Here is a 23,716-nt window from a genome sequence, read left to right as displayed (position 1 = left end):
TGACCAGGTACTCCCACCTTGCCATTTCTAACTAGCATACCATCCCTTATGGTATATCTTGCATAAGTTTGGCCTTTTCTGGATGCCAGGTCATCCTTTTCATTTTCCCCGGGTTTTAACACATGAGCCTTAGGCCATAAGCTCTGGACAAACTCGTCCACCTTCTGAGTTTCTCTGATCTCGGTCATTACAGCACTCTCTAATGCCGTGAAACTCAGATTGTGCATAATGCGAGACAACGCATCAGCAACCTTATTGTCTTTTCCTCTTCGGTACCGAATCGTTAAATTAAACTCCTGCATGAGCTCTGCCCACCTAGCTTGGCGGCCCCTCAAGTCAGGCTGTTTACAAAAATGTTTCAGAGTATCATGATCCACATCCACATAAAACTCTGAATTATACAGATAATGCCTCCATGTTTTCAAAGCATGGATAACAGCATACAACTCCAATTCATGAGTTGGCCAATTCCTTTGAGAGGGAGAAAGCTTCTTGCTTTCGAAGGCTACTGGCCTTCCCTCTTGAAGGAGGACTGCTCCTACCGCAATGCCACTTGCATCGGTTTCTAGGAACAACGGTTTCTGGGGATCAACTATTTTTAACACCGGTCCTGAGACCACAGCTTGTTTTAGGGTGTTAAAACTTTCCTGTTGATTCTGTCCCCAAACAAAAGGTACTTTATCTGAGGTCAGATCAGTCAATGGCGATACTATTCCGGAATATCCTTTGATATGCCTTCTATAAAACTGGACAAATCCCAAGAATGATCGCAACGCGGTCAAGCTCTGAGGGATTGGCCAAGTTAGTATCGCAGCCACTTTCTTCGGATCCATTTCTACCCCCTGCGGAGTAATTATGAACCCTAAATACTCAAGCCTAACCATACACAGTATAGTTTTCTTTTTATTCACGTAAAGACTGGCTTTCCTCAAAGTACTGAACACTATTCTTAAGTGTTCACGATGCTCAGTAACACTTTTACTGAATATCAAGATATCGTCAATAAAATGTACTACGAACTTTCCGATATACGGACGTAGTAAATCGTTCATAAGCATGACGAAGGTCGCTGGAGCATTGGTAAGTCCGAAGGGCATTACCAAAAACTCATAATGACCAAACCTGCTTCTAAAAGCGGTTTTATGCACATCCTCGGCTCTAATCCGAATCTGATGATAGCCACACTTAAGATCTATCTTGCTGAAAATCACGGCTCCATGTAATGCATCTAGCAAATCATCAATCCGAGCCATCGGATACCTGTGCTTAACAGTGATATTATTCAATGCTCTGTAATCTATACAGAGGCGAAACGTATCATCCTTTTTCCTCTTTAATATCGCTGGTGAAGCAAAAGGTGAAAAACTTGGCTGAATCTGCCCCAACTTGAGGTATTCTTCCAGTTGCCTACGTACCTCCGCTTCTTCAGTAAAACTCATTCTATAGGGAGGTCTATTTACAGGTTCTGCCCCCGGGATCAGCTCAATCTTATGCTGAACTTTCCGCTCTGGAGGTAACCCATAAGATAATTCATCCCTAAAACATTCAGAGAACTCCTCTGTTATAAGATTAGCCAGCTTGGCCATCTCACCACTTTGCGTAACATCAGTGCTAGTCGAAGAATTATCCATCGACTCTACCGATGCTGTGCAAAGGTATAAAAACTCTACTTGAGCCTTTCTGATTTCCATCACGGAAACCAACGGTCCCTGAGGTATATCTCTTTCACCTCGCAAGACATAAAGCACATCATTCATCTTGAATTGATATACGTGCTTTTTCCAATCAATGGCTGGATTCTTCCTAGAATGCCACGCCATTCCCAGGGCTATATCCGCATGAGCAAGCTTGGTTATTTCAAAATCAAGCTTCTCAGCATAGTCCTGAATCCGAAGCTCTAACTGGGTAACCCTTTGGTCCCATACTTCAGTTGAACTTCCATCGGCCATCTTGATTGTATACGCATAGTCAGATGGACTTGTCTTTAATTTCAGCCTCTTCACGAGCTTGGAGTTAATCACATTGTGAGTTGACGCTGAGTCAAACAACACAATGACATCATGACTGGCCACTTGCCCTTTCATTTTGATTAACTCCGTATCATTGAAGGCTGTATACCCCGTTGCTGCGGGCTTAGATAGGATGTTATCAGGTGCACTCGTCACTAACTTAGTAACAGACACACAGAACAAACAAGGTACTAACCTCTGAGAAGATCCCGCTAGCTGAATCTGCATCTCTTCCGCTCTGGGACTTCCCTGCATCTCCACATCGCACTCTGAGATCACCATCTCAGCCATCCGACGATCTTTATTACGTGGACAATCTCTCCACTGATGAGGTTGAAGGCAACCAAAGCATAAGCCTTCTCTCCTCGCTTTTTCCCGCTGTTCTGGGTTCAAGGGAGATTTAGACCAAGCCCGGGCTGCCATTGGAGTTACTTTCCTCTTCACTCCAATGGTGGTACTTGGTTTAGGAGTTTCAGCCGGTCTCGCCTGCTTGGCTTGACCACTCGGCTGCGAACCACTCCCTCTACTAGCCCACTTTTTCTTAAACCCAGATTTTTTTGGATACCCATACTGGGTTCCGACCTGTGCAAACCCACTTGGCTTGCTGCCCTTGGCATCCTCGTAGTTCAGGGCTATAGCTATTGCATCATCTAGCGTGTTCGCGTACTTAGCCCGAACTTCCATTTTTATTCGATCATTCAATCCAAATATGAAATCTTTCACTTGGATTGATTGAGGCAGGGGTTCGTCAACCTTCATTACACTCTCTCGAAACTTATCGGTGTATTCTGCCACTGATAAATTTCTCTGACGAAGGTTCCTATATTGATCCCAAGCTCGGGATGCTTCGTCAGGAGGTAAGAAGTGTTTCCTGAACTCTCTTTTAAACCCCTCCCAGGTAGTGGATGCTATGCCGTCTTTTTGTTGTTTAATCCACCACCAATCCGCAGCCTCACTAAACATATGGGTGGCCTCGCGGATCTTTTTGATGTCATTTCTGATCTCACAAATGGCGAACGCCTCGTCCCATTTGTGTAACCAGGTCTCAATGACATCGGAGCTACGGTCGTTCATCCGACCAGAATACTTTTCCGGTCTGTAATTCGCAATATTCGGCACTTTAGCCTTTCTAGGCTCGACCGTATGGACACTAGACTCCAGTTCCATTGGAGCCTTACCCTTCTCTTCTCGAGAATGGCAGACATACTCTGTAACGCTCTCCTAAGCTCAGATTGCCCTGTGTTGGCTTGTAATTGCTACGCTAACAACTGTTGCAAGGCATCCTCCAGCAATGCAATCCTGCCAGATAAAGTGTGAGCTACTGGGCGCGATCCCTGTTGGGTCGGCCGGACTCCTGATTCATCAGGGTCCCTCCTGGAAGCCCCTTCTTCTGCTTCCATTTAGTTCAGTAGGTGTTTTGTTTTGGGGGTTTTTTTTTTTTTTTTTAAAACACCCCTAGAACACTGTAATCACAAGCTGACACAATTCAGTGTACTGACACTCTAAACACAATTCCCTATACTAGGGAATTCCTGCAATCCCACATTCACACTGATCAAGCATTTAATACGGGCATATATCACAGATGGCGCTTTTCCCTATACTAGGGAAATTTCTACAAATTAACTCCGATTCAAGTATACAAGCATCTACACAGGCATAATCTGTCCCTATAGCATCGTAGACTGGAAACTCATATGCAAGCGGAGCATCACCAAACTAAAACAAGAGAAGAAACCACAGCATTGACAGAAGTGACAGAGAGCCCCCTGGTCTATGAACTCCGATCCAAATCTGTCTAAAGGAATCGAAAACTGGCACGGGTCGAGGCAGCCAGATATCCCGAAGCCCGTGGGTTCTATGCCTTCGTGTTCGCTGCGCCAAATCCTGACTACGTGCTCACCCGAGCAATTTGCTCCTGCACACCGCTCACGAGCTGCTGCTGCTCCTTGGAGATATACCAATAATCACCTGTCACGTTGCAGGCCTTCACGTTCACGAGCCACTTACGTACGTCGGTCTACCAAAGAAATCGGTCCTTTCTCCGTGTTTCGTCAGGTCAGCCCGTCGTGTGGAGGTCTTGTGCGTCGCCCAACTCACGTACCACGTTGAAAGCCTCCCGCAATTCTGCTCTCTCCAGCCTATCGACCGTCGTCACAAGTCATTCACGAACAGCCTACGCTTCACGTCCCGTCCAATTTCTGGCTCTTCGTCGAATCACTTGCGTAAGCCCATTCGCGTGTCAACGCGCTGCACAACGTGACCAGACAGCCGCCCGTGTCCCTCTGCGCTCCACCGATTTGTAGGCCTGTCAATACGTTACAGGGACCCAAGTCCTCTCGCAGGCCCTTTAACGTCGACAGACAGGGACTCAAATCCAGGCACCGTCGTCAACTCCTTCACGAACAACGTCGGCAGCGCTGGATCTCCATCGACGCCAGTCTGACGTAGAGCAGAGCTGTTGTGACTACGATCGAAGGACCCTCTCTCTTTTAACGTCCAATCCACGTCGACCGTATGCCACCACACTATTCTACGCTCCCTCGTTTCGTCGAGTAGCCTTACGGGAGCACCTTCTATCACAGACTGCCGCTGTTCGTCGTCACAGCACCCCTGTATCTCGACGATCCCACGCCTCTTCAGGACGTCACCCGTCCCTTCTTCTCACACAAGGCTCTGATACCAATTGTCACCAAAATTCTCTAATCTAGCCTCTACTGCAGATCACAGGAGTAGCACCATGATTCTCCTCCCAGCCAATTCATGCTAAGGCTCCAAGCGAGGCAGAGAGCTACGTTACAAAAATCCACGTGAATCAAATCCTTCTCTTCTCTCTCTAGCCTTAGCAAGCCCCAAATCCCTAGATAGATCTAGATGCCACATGTCATCCATATAGGGCCTTCCTAATGCAACATTTCACCCCTCTCTTGGGAAGCATTTAATTCCTTGCCCCTAGGCACAATCATAGCACTAGGCCCTTGGTCTCAGATCTATCTAGTCTGGTGCTATCAGCCCTCACCTAGGACCTTGACATTAAATCCCTCCCGATCATTTACATGAAGCGCAGACACATATATTATAGAGATAGATCCTTTAAGGGAAATGTCGACTGATTCTTCCGAGGTCATGCTACCTCGGCTAGAGCGTAACAGCCCCAAAGTTAAGGTGTCCAAACCTCTCATGCCATAAATGAGTGTTTGCCATGGTAGAAGCATCAATAGCATAAGCATCTGCATCTGCAAATCCAACATCATTCAAGCATCTGTCATAGGCATCCAATCTATATAGCCCTCTAGAGAATGTCCCAGTCAAGGACATGGTAGTGTATAGCATCATAGACCACACACCGAACACCATCAAAAAGAACCTGATAGCCACAAGTAGCTATGACTGAAATAGAGATGAGGTTCTTGCGAATGCTTGAAACATAAAGCACATTCTCTAGTGTGACAAGACCACCAAAAACACAAGTACGAGCAACTTGCCGCCCAATGCCTTTCGTTGTATAGGATGCATAATTAGCACATGTGATTGTTCCCCCTTAGATGCATGCTCAAGTGAGCTAAATAACTTCCTGCAAGAAGTGATGTGCTTGCTAGCACCACTGTCAAAGAACCAGGCATCAGAAACATCGTAAACTGTCATGCAAGCATCATGAATATCATGAGCATCAAGATTATACTGACATGTAACAAGAAAATCCCAATGCTGATCTTGTGCAAAGTTAGCTGACTTATGTGGATCATCTGGACTAGGAGAACCAGATACAGCAAGACCATACTCCTCCTTCTTAGATGCAATTCTATTCCTCCATTCAGAAATGTCATGCCCAGGTTTCCTGCAATAGTTACATCTCTTCTTCTTCTTCTTATCCCCCAAAGAAGAATCATCTTGGAAGTGACCAGCATGTGAATGAAGGGGTTTACCAATTGAAACCTTGCCTTTGCCTTTGTTTTTATGTTGGGAAGCAAAGACTTAATCACTAGCCATAGAAGCATTGCGGTTTGCACGGCTTTGTTCCTCCTAAAGTAAGAGAACAACCAACTGGTCAAAGGAATAAATGGTTGGCATTGTCACCAAAAACCAACCCCAATGTAGTAGCAAAGCCCTGATAAGAGTCGAGCAACCCATCAAGGGTATATTAGCTACAAGCTGAGAATGAGGCACCACCTCATCAATGTTAGCCAACTGCTCTTTCAAATCTCACACTGCTAAGATAGGCATCCATATTACCACCCTCTTCAAGCTTCAAGCCCTTCAACTACTTGCGGAGATAGGCAACCTGCGCCTTATTCCGCACCTGATATAAAGATGCAAGCTAATCCCACGCTTGCTTTGCTGTCTTGCAAGTCTGGATATGAGGAATAATGACCATCCCACTGAATCTACTCTTGTGTAGGAGGCAAAGTACATGTAGTAGAAGATGCAGCTGCTCCAGAAGTAGCATTAGGCTCATTACCAGATGAGCCTGAAGTAGTACCAGAGGCAGTGGATGTAGCACCGGAAGCAATATTACGTGTAGGCCTGATCTCAGTGCCTGAAACAATGTTCCACAAATATTTAAAACATGCCCCATCATGTATACCCACATGGGGTAATTTGTGCTCTAGTGAGTTTGAAGTAGTACCTATAGCACCAAAGGCAGTGGATGTAGCACCAGAAGCAGCATTACATATAGGCCTAACCTCAATGCCTGAAACAATGTTCCACAAATTCTTAAAACATACCCCATCATGTATGCCCACATGGGGTAATTTGTGCCATCAAGCTTGTCCTCAAGCCCAAGCATCCCAAACAAATCATCCTTGCTACTAGTCATGGTGCTGAAATTCAAGGCAAATGCACCAACTAGCAAGGCAAACAAGAGAAAGGCAACCTCTCAAAATCGAAATGCAAAACACTGCTCAAGCTTCAAAGCTTTTCACTGAAAAAGACTTTGCTGTCTCAAGGTATACCTGTTGTAAAAATTCCCCAAAATGCAACACGAGGCCCTCCAAGGGCACATGGGGTCTTTCCAAAATGCAAATGAAGCAAAGAAAGGGCTGATTTGCAAAAATTGAAGAGAACCAATGCAACAAAGGCTTACCCAACGATGCAGCTCGAAAATGTAGCAAGGAAAAGGCTCCAGATGTGAGCCAAGGATTCACCCTGGAAGGAGAGGTGAATATGACAGCAAATAGCAATGAGAAATGCCAAGCAACGGCTGGAAATGAACTTACAGCAAGAGATAGTGCTCCCACAAGAAGGCGAACACCTCAAAATGAGAGGAAGGTGATCCAATGGAGGGGAACTCGCAGCCTGAGGCAAGGGAAAGCCAAATAACATTTGGAACTGTTCTAGGGAGCCTGCTTGCACATTGGTGACCAGCCTTTGCACTTCGGGGTGCCCTAGTGAGCCGCTTTGCAGCTTTCGGACCTGCTGCAGCAATTCAAGCAGTTACTATGACCACAAGAGCTTCATTTCTGGTTCAGTTCTGCTTTTCGGAGCATATTCTTGCTGTGTTTTGATTAGAGTTTGTATTTGGAGCACCTACAGCCACCTATATCTGCCCACTTGCACACGTGGAGGCTGCTATTGCGTTTTGGCGTCCTAGACCAGCTGCCATACTTGCTGGTTCTTCAGCTGGTGCTGCGAGTTTGTTCCCTCAGTTTGCACACATGGAGCTTGGCCCTCGTGGTGATGATCAATCCGCACAAGTCTCAACTTGGGATGAGAAGAATGACAAGGCACTAGTGCTTATTGGTGTGCGGTTGGCTAACAAACTACTTCATCATCTTGACCTCACTACTTCAGCCAAGGAGACACTGGACAAGCTCAAGAATATATACGCCACATCTACTGGACCTGAGGAGCAAGCTCTATCTGCTATATTACATGATCTATCCCTCTCTGAGGTGATAGATGATGACCAATGATGCTGTGTGTTTGTGTTGAGTCAAATAAAGGTTCTCAACCTTGAGTTGTCCCTCTAAATTGAATGTATTTGGAGTCAATAAGAGGTCCTCTGTCCTGGGTTGTCCCCCAAAAATAAATGTATTGTCTTTTACTTTGGTTGATGGTATTGACCACCCAGTTCAGAGTAAGGGGAGATAATGAGTGATGGTTTGCCCTTGCCGGTCGCAAGCTGACTGAAAAGTCACTATCACACGGGAGGTGTTCGATGGTTGGACTTGCTCTTTGCAGTACTGCGGTGGAGGGGGGATTGGTCTACTCTTTGAGTGTTGGGTCTCACACTCTTTGCTCTGAAGGGGGGTGTTGGAGATATCATAGTCAAAGAGTGTGTTAGTGTGTAGTATTAGGTGATCTAGTACTAGTTTATGTGTGTGAGTCTTGTGTGAGTGCCACGTATCATCATGGGACTTATCCCATATGCACTAGGTGCTAGAGTGTGAGTGAGTAGCCTACATAAGGCTTGTACTTCACTTGTCTTGTCATCATACTTCATGAATGAATGAAAGCCTTTAGTCATGTCTTCATTTGAGCATCATTTCCTCACACCCTAACCTTCTCTCTCTCTCTCTCCACCATGTTTCTAACACTACTATCCCTCCCCCTCACAGTCATATGCCCCCACATGTAATCCTCATGTGGGGGCTCACAGGTAGGGCACATTGACTTCCAACAGTAACATCAGGTATAAGTGCAGACTCCGTAAGACGTCAAAGTATCATGTATGGAATTCTTAGTTAGCCTAATCCTCATAGTTTTCAGTCTAACGAACTCCAAATGTCACACTTGCTACGGCGTTTTCATGTGCTTAAAGAGAAAAATATTCTAAGCCTTCAAGCCAAGTTTCCCAGTTCATGTTAGAACACTGGATACATACTATCACTCAATGTCAATGTAAAATGATATTCTTTGCTTTTGCAGTGCACTTTTGGGCTTGACAACCCTTGCAGCAACACAATCACAATAATGACATGCAATAAAAGCAAATCTCTTTAAGAGAACATGGCACCATAAAAATTCTTTGACAAGGAAGAGAGCTCCACATAACAATTCAGGGACACAGCATAGAGGAAAGGAAAGTAGGGATAAAAGGGTGTGTCTTTTTTCCAGTTTTTTGGAATTAAGGGTGTATGCCCGTGTAAAAATGAGCACCTTTGTGCATACGCACGCGAGAGAGAGAGAGAGAGAGAGAGAGAAGGGGGGGGGGGGGGGGGGGGGCAGAGACTCAAAAACTGGAAATTTTCAAAACATGATTCCTCTCACAGGACAGCATCATGTAACGACCATTGAGGGCTTATTAAACAACCTTACAAAAAATCAAACTTTTCCAAGGCACAACATACCTCTTCCCCTTGCCAATGTCCGTTGCGGATTTCACCTTCTCCTTTGCCTTCAACTCCCCCTTAGCCTTTTTAAGCTGCAGAGATCTTATCAATATATTGGTTGGGTCTGTTTTGATTACTTGTTGTTCTGCAAACATATTGAAAATGTTAATACAAACACTTTCGTGTTTGATTAGCTAGACTAATATTAAATACCTCCCTTACTTAAATGAGATACCCCATATAGACAACCCTACCTTAATCCGATCTAGTTAGAATCAATACAAACACGAACTCCAAAGCAAACTTCTCGTGATTTTAGCTTACAAAAACAATTTTAGATGAGACATTTTCCCACACAACTATAGCAGAGAATGAAACCGGTTAAAGGGAGGGAAACGAGAGTATTGGGGGATTGCAGAGAGAAAGCATTCCATTCCAAAACACTTAAAACAGAAAAAGGATAGCTTTGATGCCTCTTTAGCATGTTCCAAGACATGACAGAGTAATACCAAATTGTGAGAATGCAAAGCTCTTTGAAAGTCACAAGCAATTAATGCCAAGATATTCGAAAGCATAAGACTAACATTGTACTCCATTGCTCGACAACAAGCCATTCTTGGATGGAAACGGGAAAGAAACTTCGGTAGTACTATAAAAATGATGCATGTTTATCAAGTGCAAGCATGCATGACAAGATTAAGAAACACTCTGCAGTCTAGTATGTGTAGGAAACCCATCAAAAAAGTATACAAAATAGTTAAACCTGACTCAAAACAACGATATTACTAATTGATAGCTCTAATATTTTTTAAAGATTCAAATCCAAGCAACTCAATATCAAAAAGTGATGCAAAAAACTTACACTACACACCTACTTGGCAAGTGCAAGACCTACACTTTATTACATGTAGAGCCATAGACAAATAGCTGCCGCAGAATCAACTAAGAGCTAGCAAAACCTTCTAGAAAATACAAGCCAAGACAAAGACCAACTTCAGAAGTTGTCCTTTCATCAGAATTAACATAGATAAAATAGACGGATGACCTCCCAATTACAAAGATATTCCAACTACACATTGAGCTCAATATAGAACCGACCCACCTGGGCCTATACCCACGATCCCTTAAAAGAATTCTTTGGAACCATTCGAAGACCTCCTCGATCTTTCATCATTAACCTGTACCTCTTCTTCCTCCCATGTCCAGCTCCACATAGATAAGCCAGCTTGGAACACAAGTAAAAGCCTTGTAGCACGAAACACCCATGGCACCATACTTCTTGATCACAAACATGCCAACAATCTCAATCTCGGTACCTCAATCAGGTTCATCCAATTGTCCCCCTCATAAAAAACCAAGGACAGCTTGGATCTTGCTAAACACCATGCCACCAGGGTCTGCTTCAATCATCATCATTCGGGCACCATCCACAACCAAGCAACACACAGATAATGGAATCCAAGTGGCAGCTCCAAATAGGGGACTTGTACACTCCCCATGGCAGCTCCATATAGATCCCCATCACCATATGTTCTTCCAAAAACCCTGGATCACTCTCCAACTATCTCCAACAACAAGCTCTAACCGAGCTCCCACCTGAGTAACCCATTCGTAACAGTACATATATCCACATGAATATGCCCAAAGTCATCCTTTGAAAACACAACACGTAATGCAATTTCAATCTCATGACAGTCACTCACAAGATCGAAAACCATAAATTCCATCATGCATAGCACGGATTAGCTACTATGACATCCCGCTGGCGCCCATCAGCACCCCACTGCCCATGTGGCAGCCCTCTTCTTTCTTCTCAGTCCAGCCCGTGTGGACCCTTCATCTCAGCCCACATGGCCTCTCTCTTTATCCCTAAACCTGCTGCAAGTCATTCTCCCCCATGTCCTCCTCATATGGGGGCTCACACATGGGGAGGTGAATTAATTCCTAATAAAAGTGATGGACTTTTGCCTTTGTAAATACTGGTGAATCCCCTCAACCTTTGCAAACAAGGCTGCACTTTCAATAAAATTCAAAATGGACACATTTTCCACCACGTTCTCTTTGCCAACACATCGCAACTATACACAAACCATCACGGCCAAAATAACTCTCTGAAAGACCTCTCTGAATTACAGTATGGAATCCTCTAGGTTATACTTGGCTCAATCACTTTTTGCCACTCCTCAACAAGGTTGCAAAACTCTCTCTTGTGTGCTTTTTTAAACTGACAATTTAGCATGGTCCATCTTGAATATTCACTATCTACAACTTTGTTTCTAGCAAACCCAACCCCCTTCAGCAATATGATAACCCCACACATTGCTATGAACCAGTCACAATGGCAAGCATTAAATCTTGAAACACAATAATAACTGAACAATCCAAGCATCTTGAGGGGCTGCCACATGGCAGTCGTCCTTGTGGATTAATCCCACATGCAAATTGGTGATTAATAGTGGAGTCCATATAAGGACTAGGGAAAGGAGAGTCCTTATATCCACCGTGCACGGGTGTGAGGCTCTCTTAGTGGCGGCTAGGCAGCCAAAGTGGTGACTAATAGTGCAGTCTATATAAGGACTAGGGAAAGAGGGTTCTCATGCACATTTTTGTAGAGAAAGGAGAGTCCTTATATCCACCATGCACAGCAGTGAGGCTCTCTAGAGGCGGCTAGGCGGTCAAGGTGTGGGACCCCTAACACAAGACCTCATACGGGTGGCTAGGAGGCCGAAGTGGTGCTCAGCCCATGTGGTGTTCACACATGTCCAGACAAACTAATATGGTATCAGGGCCTGGGAGATCTGTCTATCTGTGGGAGACGTGAGGTAACAGCATGCCCTTCCACATGGCACAGAAAGGCAAATCTGCACATTTGGAGGACACATGGCAACGAGTGAGGTACTAACACTTGCACAATGGTGCAAGTAGGCAGGCTGATTGCATGCACGATCTGCAACAGCTGCGGCTGTGGACAGTTGCGCTATCCTGCAGTAAAGACTAATCAGTGACAGCTGGCAGATAGGTGAAAAACTTACCAGTGTATGGCATGTGGCATTCCATATCCATGCTTGGTGGCGGCAATAGGATCTGCTCCCCTTGCATGGCGTTCCGGTAGGAACTCCTCACATGGAGACCTCCCTCATGCTTGGATTGATGGAGTGTGTTGGAACTTGGAACCATTAAAAGTGGTCAATAGAAACAATCCAAGCACATTGAGGGGGTGCCACATGGCAATGGCCCTTGTGGATTAATCCCACATGCAAAGTAGTGAGTAATGTGGATTTCTTATAGGACTAGGGAAAGGAGAGTTGTCATATCCCCATGCACGTTTTTGGGGAGTGAGGCTCTCTAGAGGCAGCTAGGCAATCAGGGTGTGGGACCCTGACATGCAACCTCTCATGGGTGGCTAACAAGCACAAGTGGCACTCGGCCTATGCAATGTTCACATGTCCAAACACACTAATAGGTTGTAGGCTTATCTTTAACCGAAGACAACAGTTACTTCTGACTTACTTGAATTTCCTTGCTTTCCTTATGAAGTCCACTAAAATGTCAACTAAATTGATAGTTGTATTCTCAAGAATGTGAATGTTATAACATTATTGAAACAAATTGCCTTCTTTGATTTAAAACAAAGACACATCACAGATTTGCTCAAATTTGCATGTTTGCTCATATTTTAATAGATGCCAATTCATCTTTAAAATCATGATTAGCAGCTGCACATAAGGCTACAATTTTGAAGGTTGGCTGGGGTATACATGCATGCATTCACATCCCAGCCAATCCTAATGATTTCCCCTTAAAACATTCAACGCAAAGAGACTTTGACTTGGCACTTACTGCACTGTTGGCTAGTAACGGCATGCATGCAAACATAAGGCTACAATTAAAGATTGCCTGGGGCATACATGCAAACAGTCAGATCCCAACCAATCCTAATGATTTCCCTTAAAACACTTGATAAACACAAAGACAATCTGATTGGGCACTCACTTACACTGTTGGCTAGTAAAGGCATACATGCAAACATTCACATCCCAACCAATTCTAATGATTATAATCAAAGCATTTGATAAACATAGAAATACTTTAACTCGGGCACTCACCGCACCATAGATCTTCTATTGTGCTTATCATCTATCATTTATATGTTTCCTTTGATGCATGACTTATTCAAAGGAGCCTCCTATCAAATAGAGGAATACCATTACAATGAGATGATTCAATTCTTATACTAGTTTATTCCTTTTTTGCAAGAAATATGCAAATAACTACCTGGAGGAGATGTGTCATGGTCACAAATGTAGACACGTGGGCTAGCCTGTACAAAGCAAAGCAAAATCGAAAGTGTAAATACTCATTCAGACAAACTCTTGGAGGGTCCGAAACACAATCATTTCACTCAATGTACAATTTGTGTGAATTACTTTGGCCTTGCATGAAGATTGACCCAAGTTTAGCGGTACTACAAATTTCATGAATGTCTGAAACTAACCTTCAAAGAGCCAAAAAACATTCAAACTCCTCCTAATTTAAAATATCATCATTCCTCTATCAAAGCAACCATAGATTACCTCACTACAGTCCTCACAAAGTTCAACCCCCAAAAAAAAAAAATTTTAATCCAATAAAACAATGTTTTTAAAGTGAACTTCAAACTTGTGCTACTTATTAAAAATTTAAACTTCTATACTCTGTAGATTCAAATATCCTCATTACTATATCAAAGCGAAACCATTTGGAAATGTGTGCATACCAAGCCATGCTAATTCCCCTCTCAACTAAACGTATAGACGACTCTAGTGCCAATCTCGGTAGTCTCCCTCTAGGTAAGGCCCAAGCCCTGTGGAGATAGATGACCGTATGAAAGATGACATCAACCTAGAGCGGTGTCATCCTGAACTCTGCCTGCATGATCTAGTGGGAGACAGGGTTTGTTGCAACCCATCATCACCTGCAACCTCTTGAAATGCCACCACTCAATAATTGATAGATCACCCCAATAGAAGGGTGCTGCATACATGGCCGTTGGACTCACTAGTGTGTCAAATAGCCATCCCTTTGTCAGGGGGCCCTAGAAATGTGCCTAGAGGCATAGTCTCTCAAGTCGAGCTAAAGCTCCCTGCCCTCGCGTAAGTCGTGCTTTGGCTGCATGGGTCATCGTGAAGACTGAACCTACAAAGACTGCCCCTAGGTAAGTGTATCACTGTACAATCTCCATTGACTCTCCTCGATAAGTGAAGTTGTGTCGATGAAGAACTGCACGCAAGGTGTTGAAGATCAAAAACCTTGGTCTTCCTAAGGTTGATTCTCAAATCTCTCTCTGCAAAACACCTCTAGGGCCTCTAGGTGCCACTGTAGGCTTGCTACTAAGGAGGATAGGAGGACTCTTATCATTTGCATTTAATAGTATCTGTATCATCAGATCAACCAACAACCACCCCACGCCTCCTAGACTATTAATAAAGGTCATGATCTCATCAATATATAGCCCGAATAGAGAGGGCATCCTGCTTCACCCCTATCGTGCTCTCAATCCAATCTGACAAGTCTCTAGAAGCATGTACTCTCCCTCTACCTTACTCATATAAGCTCATCACTCCCCATATCATGCCTCTTGGGATTTGCATATCCTGAAGTCGTCTGAACATGTGAAACCGTGGAATTGTATCGAAGGCCTTCCAAAAGTCTACAAAACATGCATAGACGTTCTGGGATCTCGACTTTGCCTCCTCGATGACTACTCACAAGGTGAAGATGTGATCAAGGGTGGAATGTTGCCTTCAAAACCCAACCTGTCCCAATGCTCTCTGCTCATGTGTTTCCATGTAAATGCTGGTCTCTCTCTAGAGGACTAACCCATATATCTTGGCCACTGTATGGCCAATCATGAGGGTATGGTAATTCCCAATGTCCATGGGGTCTCTTGCTTTATGTATTGGCACAATAGTGATGGTACTCCAAGCAGAGGGAAAACCGTTGAGCACAGCATTATTGAACATTTGTGCTAGGATAGGGGCCAGAACCTCCCGTCCATGTGCGAAATGCTCAATGCGTAACCCTTCATGGTCCTCGGCACTCCGATTGTGGAGTTGGTGTAAAGCAGCTCCCACATTCGGTGGTGTGAACAACCTACATGTGGTGGGTCTAGGAAGGAAAAACATGTCTGGTGGTGTCTGAGACAGAACATCATAGAGGGATATCGCATAAGTGTGCCAAACATCAGGTTCCGTGATGGGGATAGGTGGCTTCCTCTCCAACAAGAGTCCCCAAGCAAAGATGGAATCACCTCCTCGAAAAGATCAGATCACCTCATCCATCCTATGTTAGGAAAGCCCGCCTCTTACGCTATGTCAAGAGTCGGTCGATCCGTTGTACCTCTGGTTTTGTGAGATGTCCCAAAGCCTACTCTCATGTAAGGTGAAATCTCATCTCTTGGCACTCATCGTCAAACCATGGATTCTGAGGCATCTCCCAGATGAGGAGCAGGCTGCCAAGCGAGTTGTGGAAAGGACCTGGTGGCAGCATCTTGGACCACGGAAACCAAAGTGTCTGAGGCATGTGAAAGATATGTGTCATCTCCCAAGTGGGTTGGTAGCTCCCATGACAAGTGGGCCATATATGTTGCATCTAGAGCATGGTCAAAGTGTATCTGGGTACGAGTGGGAGCCGACTGGTCCTGACCTGGTGGGAGCCGACTGGTCCCGCCCTGCTCCATAGGAGCCACTCATTGCTTGGTATGTGCCTTGTAGGCCTAGTTAGGGGTAGTTAAGACACTTGGTACAATTAGGTCACGTACCAATTAGTACAATTAGTACCACTAGGTCACCCTGTCTTAGGGTTTCATCATATAGGGTGTACTTTGTACTCATTTCATCATTGCAGCAATTCATTACAGCAGCTCGTTTTTGTCTCCATTGCTTCATTTCTTGAGCTTCCATTGCTTGCCCTAGTCTACAGTGCTATCAGAGCAGGTCAAGGATCTTTCCCTCAGCCATTTCCAGCTTCCCCAAGCTGTTGGCGGCCTGTTCTCTTGCTGGTCGGCACATTTCCCAAGGCATGGCTGCAAGCTGTGGTCACCCAAGGCTGTTCCAAGCACTTTCATCGCCGAAAAACTGTTTTCTGGTGCTTCTCCAGCATAGGCGACTCTTGTGGTGCTGTTTTCTGCCCTGGTACAGCATTTCAAGACACCTCCCAGCTGTTTTCAAGATCTGCAGCAGTCACCTTTTCATACGTGTGAATTTCGCCACCTTCTGGAGCACCCCCTTATAGCTTCCTTCTTGTTTTACTAATTGTAGGAGCCGACTTTGAGCTTTGAGGCCTGCTGCTGCATTGCGGAGAGGTTACATCAGCTGAATTTAGGGTTTGGAACCTGCTGCTGCAATCCAGAGACCTCTCTTGAAGCCCTCTTACTCTCATTTGCTCTTTCTACATCTCAGGCTGCAAGATTCTCACCTCTAGTAGCTGCTGCACTCATTTCGAGGTCTTCTCCTGCTTGTGGGAGCACATACGCTTGCTGTAATTTTGGTCTACATAACTTGGTAAGCTCCTACTACATTGATTCCTTTCACGTCCAGCAAAACAGTCCTTTCTTTGCTTTATTGACATTGTGGAAAGGTTGCCTTGGAAGGCTTGGTGTTGCCTGATGGGAGTTTTTTGCAGCAGGTACACCTTGTGACAGCCACACATTTGTTGTGAAAAGCTTTGGAGCTTGTGTAGTAATTTGCCTTTTGGATTTGGGAGATTGCACTTCTCTCGTTTGCATTGTCAATTGGTGCTTTTGCCTTGCACTTTTGCACTATGGCTGGCAATAAGGATGATTTGTTTGGAATGCTTGGGTTCGAGGACAAACTTAATGGCACAAATTATCCCATGTGGGCTTATATGATGGGACATGTCTTGGTTGCCAAGAATCTATGGAATATTGTTACAAGCACTGAGGTCAAAGCCACTAGACCTCCTGCTTCTGATACAACTCTTGCTTCTGGTACACCTGGTATTGCCTCAGGCTCATCTGGAGATGGGTCTAATGCTACTTCTGGTGCAGCTGCCTCTTCCACTACATGTACTTTGCCTCCTACTCAAGAGCAAATTCAGTGGGATGGACATGATGCCAAAGCACATGCCTTGATTGCTCTTTCAATGAAAAGGGTTATTAGGCTCCAAACTTCAAACTTTTCTACGTTGGCCTTCGACATACAAAATATCTGATCATCTATAAAAAATGCTAACTGTTAAAGGCAATCGTTTTACTCTAGACTTATCCGTCATACTGCCTAGCTTCTCCTTATTTAACTCGGCCTTGTGCATGGAGTAGTTGCTTGGCTTGGTCATCCTAAAGAGTCTCTTCCTCTAGCCAATCAACCCCTAGGCTGCGACAATGGAGGGCACTTGGGTGGTTTTCGAGGAGGTGCTTCTTGGGTGCCTGGCTCTACCATGAAGCCCCCTTCTTTTTTGTGTTTGATTTGCCCCCCTTCCCCTTGTTCCCTCCTAGTAGGTTCGACGGTTCAAGTTTCCAAATGGCTCCCTCATCTCAGGCTTTGACGAGGGTCGTCCCTTGTTCCCTCCAAGCAGGTTTGACAGTTCAAGTTACTTGAAGGCTCCCTCGTCTCAAGATTTGGCCGGGTTTGAAAAGTAGACACGCACTAGAAAGAGATAGGTCCCCCCCCCCTTTTTATAGATCTAAGCAATTTTTGTTTTTGTTTTTTTCTTTTCTTTTCTAAGATCTATGTGAGGGCTTGGGATTGACTTTTATCTCCCACCTCACGACCTTTTTGGGATTTTCTATTGTGGAGGCTTGGGATGAAGACTACTCTCCCACCTCTAAAGTAATGCTGGTTTTGAATGGAACATTTTACTTCTTTCTATTTTTAAAAAAAGCAATTACTTTGTGCGACATTTTTAAGCATGAATGATGAATCCTGAATGCTATTTGCTCAAGAGAAGTTTGAAATCATCAATCAAAGTTTTTTGAGTTCTCATGTCTCATTCTCGATGAAGGGCCAATGCTGATTCATGAAGCGTATAAGTATCTGTTCTTTTAAACATATCCATATTATTTGTAATTTCTGTTAAAATAATCGTCACAATGGTGCAAATGGGATGCATGTTCTCGCTTGAAACTGAACCTAAAAAACAATATGGATTTTCAAGTTCCCATTTTGTCGAGAGCGAGTAATACTACCACAACATATTGGTTTCTTATCTTTTCACAAGAAACGAAAGTAATGTGGATAACTACGACCGTTTAAAAGCATCCCTGCCCTTTTGCATAAAGAGTTAAATAAAGCTTTTTCAAAATTACAGATTTTATCTGGCTTTGAGCACTATGTACTTTCTTTTCATCCGTCTATCTACCTCTCACATATTTATATCAGATCAGCATTGTCTCCAAGTAGCATTGCTTTAAGATGGTGCTAATGAAGACTTCATTAATATTCAATGGCCTACTCTGCTTATCTAGAACAATTCAAGATATAGTCACACTATGTTTTTTGGGCATTCCTTGTGATCCAAGTGAGATGCACAAGGCAAGATTTTGTTAAGAATCTGAGGTATTGGCCAAGAAGGTAGGGAATGTGAATGCTATTAGCAAGTATGATCCTTACCCTCTTCTACTCTTCAACATTTTAGCATTGTTGTCTTCTTTATCAATAAGAGACTTGCTATACTTCAAAAAGTATTGGCAATAAAATCTCCAACAAAGTGAATCCCTTCCATTGAGACCAAAAAGGGTGCCTTCTAATTTGAGTACTCTTTCAATTACTGTTAATATTTTGTCTAGATAAATTTTGGTCTCTATGAATGCCATCCCTTAAAAGCAAATTAGAGCTAGCACTATTAGGTCACCTAGATAGAGCTATACCAAGAAACGCAAGGCTAATCTTGGTAAAGTATTGCTTCTATAGAAAATCAAGCTATTTAAAGCATACCTCCCCGAATAGGAGTTGGATGTTAAAGATAGTAATAGTGGAGCAAGGCTTGTAAGTACAAGCGAGGACTCCACATTTGAGGTCCTTGGAGAGGAAATTACTAGAGACGTAGGACCTGTAGGACTTGGAGCTCAAGGTGGTCTACACATCAAACTTGAGCATGTTTTGTTGGTTGGAAAAAGTGTGCTTGTGTGTGCGCACGCTCACGCACGCATGTGCAAATGTGTGTGTGTGTGTGTATGTATAACATACATACATATGTGTATATGTACACACACACGCGCGCGCGTGTGTGTGTGTATCTATCTATCTGTCGGTCAGTCGGTCAAAAAAGTCACCTCCCCATCAATAAGCCCTCATATGAGGAGAGCACGGGGAGGTAGACTTAGGGTTAGGGCTACCACGGGCAGCACATTGGCTGCCATGTGGGTGGCAAACTCACGAGGAAAACCAAGAAGAGGGGGCTGCCACATGGGCAGCACACCTCAGGTCTTACTTGGCAAGGCAGCATTCCTTTGGAGGTCCAAGACAGTACGGAACTGCCACGCAGCTGTTTAGGAGTCTGCAGCAACAGTCGGAGCAAGGCAGCCTGTGGTCCGAGCCTAGGACAAGTGTCTAAAGGCTGGCCCATGTGGAGGAGGTAGACTTAGGGTTAGCGCTACCACATGGGCAGCATATTGGCTGCCATGTGGGTAGGCAAACTCACAACGAAAACCAAGAAGAGGGGGCTGCCACATGAGCAGCACATAGGCTGCCATGTGGCCAGCACACCCCAGGTCTTACTTGGCAAGGCGGGGTCCCTTTGGAGGCCCAAGACAGTACTGAACTGCCACACAGCTGCTTGGGAGTCTGCAGTAGCAGTACAGAGCAAGGTAGCCAGTGGTACAGGCGTAGGACAAGTGTCTAAAGGCTGGAGCAGGTCCCAGCACAGAAGGCGCACAGTGGTGGTGGACTGTTTGGAGCAGATCAGGGTAAGAGAAAGGTCCTGGATCAGGAGGGGGCAGATGCAGGGCAAACTATGGGCCAGGTGCAGCAGGGAAAGGGGCTGCAATGGGCAGTCCCCTTGCCCTTATGTAGGGCCTCGACTGGCTGTTTGGCTGACCGACCAGGTCGCCCAGCACACAGACCCATATAGGGTCCCTACAGACCCAAACAAAGAGTTGTGGGTCGGTTTATAGGGTTGGCCCAGTAGGGCTGACAAGTTTGGGGGCTTCCAGCAATCCACTGACACAGCAATCCAGCAGCAGATTGGAGCAGCAGAGCAACATATATATGGACCACCATCCAGGGGATCCAATGGGGCTCAAGGGCTGCAGGCATAGCTCAGGAAGGAACTGCACCCTTCGCTGTCTTCCAGGGCAGCAAGGAGTATGGATCAAGGCACAGTGACAAAGTCTACTGAAGCTTGGCGAGAAGCACGGAGGCTTAAGGATCTAGAAGTGCCACAGAGGTAGTAGGACAACACCTTTCGGTAAGGACAAAGGACCACAAGTTGGTGGGACTCTCGACTCCTTTTGTATTGTGTCCTTTCGGAAAGAAAAATATTCTGTTGGTTCTATACCTTTATAGGAGCATTGTCTATTTACTCATATTTGATGAGCACACAAAGTAAAGAAGTTTGTGATTCCACCCCAACCCCAGAGCTCCTGGGCTATTCTGTCCATCTTCCATTGTGTGTATACCCTCTGTTGTTATTTCTAACACTATCTATCTATCTATATACACACTTCTTTTTTTTGCTACACACACACACACACACGTAGACATACATACACACATTTTTTTTGGGTGAAATCCATGCAACTTTATTTTACAATGAGTAGTTCCCAAAAAAGGAACATGCTAGTACATCAGAAAATGTCATTGTAAGACAAGTAAACACACACGCGCACACACACACATCTCTCTCTCTCTCTCTCTCTCTCTATCTATGTATCTATCTATAGATAGATAGATAGAGAGAGTGTGTGTGTGTGAAGGGGTCTAGTTCTCTGATGGTTGCTCTTCTTTATGATACTAACAGGTGGATGGACTCTAACTCAAGGTTAGTACCCGGAGGCAAAGGCCCTTACACCAGTAACATCTTTATAAGACAAGTGTGGAGAGCTTGTGGGTGGGATACAGTGCATATGCGACTAAGAAGTGTGTGCATCAGCACCTGTGCAAGGGTGCCTGCTGCAAGGTATATGAAGCTGCTATATGATACCAGTACCAGCTTCTAAAGTAACAATTGGGTATTGGTCTAATGATGCTTAGCTTAAGCAAAATACCCACCTGCGGTTCCGATTCTACCCATCACAGCACATACCAGGAAACTGGCATAAACTTTACACTTCAAAATATAAGATTTCCCTGATTGAATTGAAGTAGATGCCTGGATACATCATATTAAGACAAAACCAAATGTGGAACTCCAACAAAAGGCAGGGATAAATCATTGTCTACTCATTTAGCACTACCCTTAGGAAGTGGTAATCGAAAATATTTGAGTTACTCTGAGCTATTCCATAAGACTCCAATTTAGTCCCACATGGTTATTATTAATGGATTGCTTTATGTGTTGCAATGCATGTCTTTGCTCCACGTGATTATTATTAATGGATTGCTTTATGTGTTGCAATGCATGCCTTTGCTCTTCTCAACACTTTTATGGGGTGATTTCAAATGTAGCCTCCTTTTTTTCACCAGGTCTCTTTGGAAAGGGCACTACTCCCAGCATTCGTACCCTTGTTTATACATGGATCAAACGAGTCACAAACATGTGGACACGAACTGATACAAACGCATTCATTCTCAGCTTCTGTCAATGTTCTAAATATGAAGGGTAGATAGGTGTCAGCCAAGCCACATTTCATTCTAAGGACAAAACTCTCTGTGTCTCTTCCAACGAAGGTTTTAAGCAAACCCCATTCCTTTACCAATTCCCAGTTAGCATTTCTGCCTCCTTGACAGCTTACAAAGCAGGTTTGGATATGTCAATTCACCATTTTTGCTTCAACATCGTCAAGTCTCAAAATGTAACCACAAGTGCTCTTTGGAGTCCCTTTGATCATTGATATAGATACTATCTCTACATTTTTTATTACTTTCCAGTTACACCTTTGTGGCAGTCATGAAGCATAGACACTTCATCAGTGTGGAGGATTGTGACACGCCAGAGTCTCTAAGAGCACGAATGCAGCCCAAGCTTTAACCAACCCTGCAGCATGTAAGCCATTTTTGGCCACTCCTCCACTCATGTCACTAGGCGTTTAAGATATCAAAGCATAAAAACTTTCCCTCAGGCAAATTGCTCGTGCGTGAACCCAGCTTGGGAATCACAATAACTCAGCTTCTCAACCAGTTCGGATGAGACCGCTACAGCATATAAGGTTATGACTGGTTGAGAAAACCTTTCGGGCTACGTAATAAATATCTTCCATGCTACGAATCTGAAAGGCATTCCTTCTAGGGGTGAAGAAATAAGAACGTTGACTACTAGGTGCATATTAAGCAATGCGCGACGATCTTCTCTGGATTTATGTCAGAACCTAAATCAACGGAAGAAAAGGTAATAGGAGAACCCACTTGACTGTCAAAAGAAAGCCAGGAGGGGAGCTGAAATACATTTCAAAGCCGAAGGCTATCCAGCAGGGAGGTTTTTTAAAGCTATAATGAACTCAAAGAAGGCTTTTGCACAACACTTCCGACAACAATGAGGTTGAGATTTTGTCTGAAACAACGCCCCTCCAACATAATCATATCGCTGCATTCCATTCGATGACACAAACTCTTGTAAGCGAGCTACACAAGGAGAGACAAAAAGCATACCTGAGTGAGGGGAGCCACAGAAGAAGAGAAGAATCCACGTGAAGGAAGGTCGAGGAGGAACTGTCCTGCCCCGCAACCAGAGGCGATGCCAGAGGCAGCCATGGAAACTGGGAGGGGCATAAAAGAGATCGATGAGTGAGAAACAGAGTGAAGGATGGATGGCGGAGAATCAAAGGATGCAACAGAGAAGAAAATGAAGAAGACGAAGAGACAGAGAAGCTATTGGAGGATATTACCTTATGAAAATCCTACAATACACTGATATGAAAGCACATTTCTTTTCTATTCGAACTCTCCCGCCTTTCTTCCTCTTAACCCTTACATAACATTAACATTAACTTCGGCCGGTTACACTCGGGCGCCCACACATGTTCGCGCAAGGGTGTAGTCTCGCGTGGCGCACACGTGGCACGGCATAATTGGGGGCGTAGAATAAGAGACGCCGGGGCAGTCCCCTCGCCCATCGCCCGTCCAAGGTTCAAAAGACTCTGGCAAGGAGATTCAAACCCTCATTGCCTCAACCACGTGGACAACAAGTCATCATTGTAATAAGAAAAGAAAAGAAGAGAAGAAGATGCTTTTTTATATTTGATATGATACCCATGGGCACTTGGCCGCCCATGAACCTTGTAGCTTGGGCGCTCGCTGGGCGGTGTGTAACCACCCTTAGGTGGGTGGTTGAACGTGTGTG

The 23,716-nt window shown here is 44.6% G+C and overlaps 1 protein-coding gene across 2 annotated transcripts in view; it reads right to left on the bottom strand.

Moving 5' to 3' along the window:
• The window catches only part of LOC147886904 (SAP domain-containing protein), a 32,824-nt gene extending 9,490 nt beyond the window's left edge, over window positions 1–23,334 (bottom strand). Inside the window, exons 1-4 of one of the 2 annotated variants that reach the window (XM_087394840.1) lie at window positions 23,262–23,334; window positions 23,026–23,132; window positions 13,559–13,604; window positions 9,302–9,428 (exon numbers count right to left, since the gene is read on the bottom strand). In XM_087394840.1, coding sequence (XP_087250966.1) covers window positions 9,302–9,428; window positions 13,559–13,604; window positions 23,026–23,127 — 275 coding nt within the window. In that variant the 5' untranslated portion in view covers window positions 23,128–23,132; window positions 23,262–23,334. The other variant, XM_087394839.1, reaches the window with a different exon arrangement.
• Window positions 23,335–23,716: the final 382 nt, after the last annotated feature.

Source organism: Dipteris shenzhenensis, chromosome 23 (genome assembly GCF_047967505.1).
Source record: "Dipteris shenzhenensis isolate YYH24624 ecotype China chromosome 23, Dip_SZ_1.0, whole genome shotgun sequence".
Classification (NCBI taxonomy): domain Eukaryota; kingdom Viridiplantae; phylum Streptophyta; class Polypodiopsida; order Gleicheniales; family Dipteridaceae; genus Dipteris; species Dipteris shenzhenensis.
Note: the sequence above shows the minus strand (reverse complement) of the source record. Positions and strands in the feature narration are given on the sequence as shown.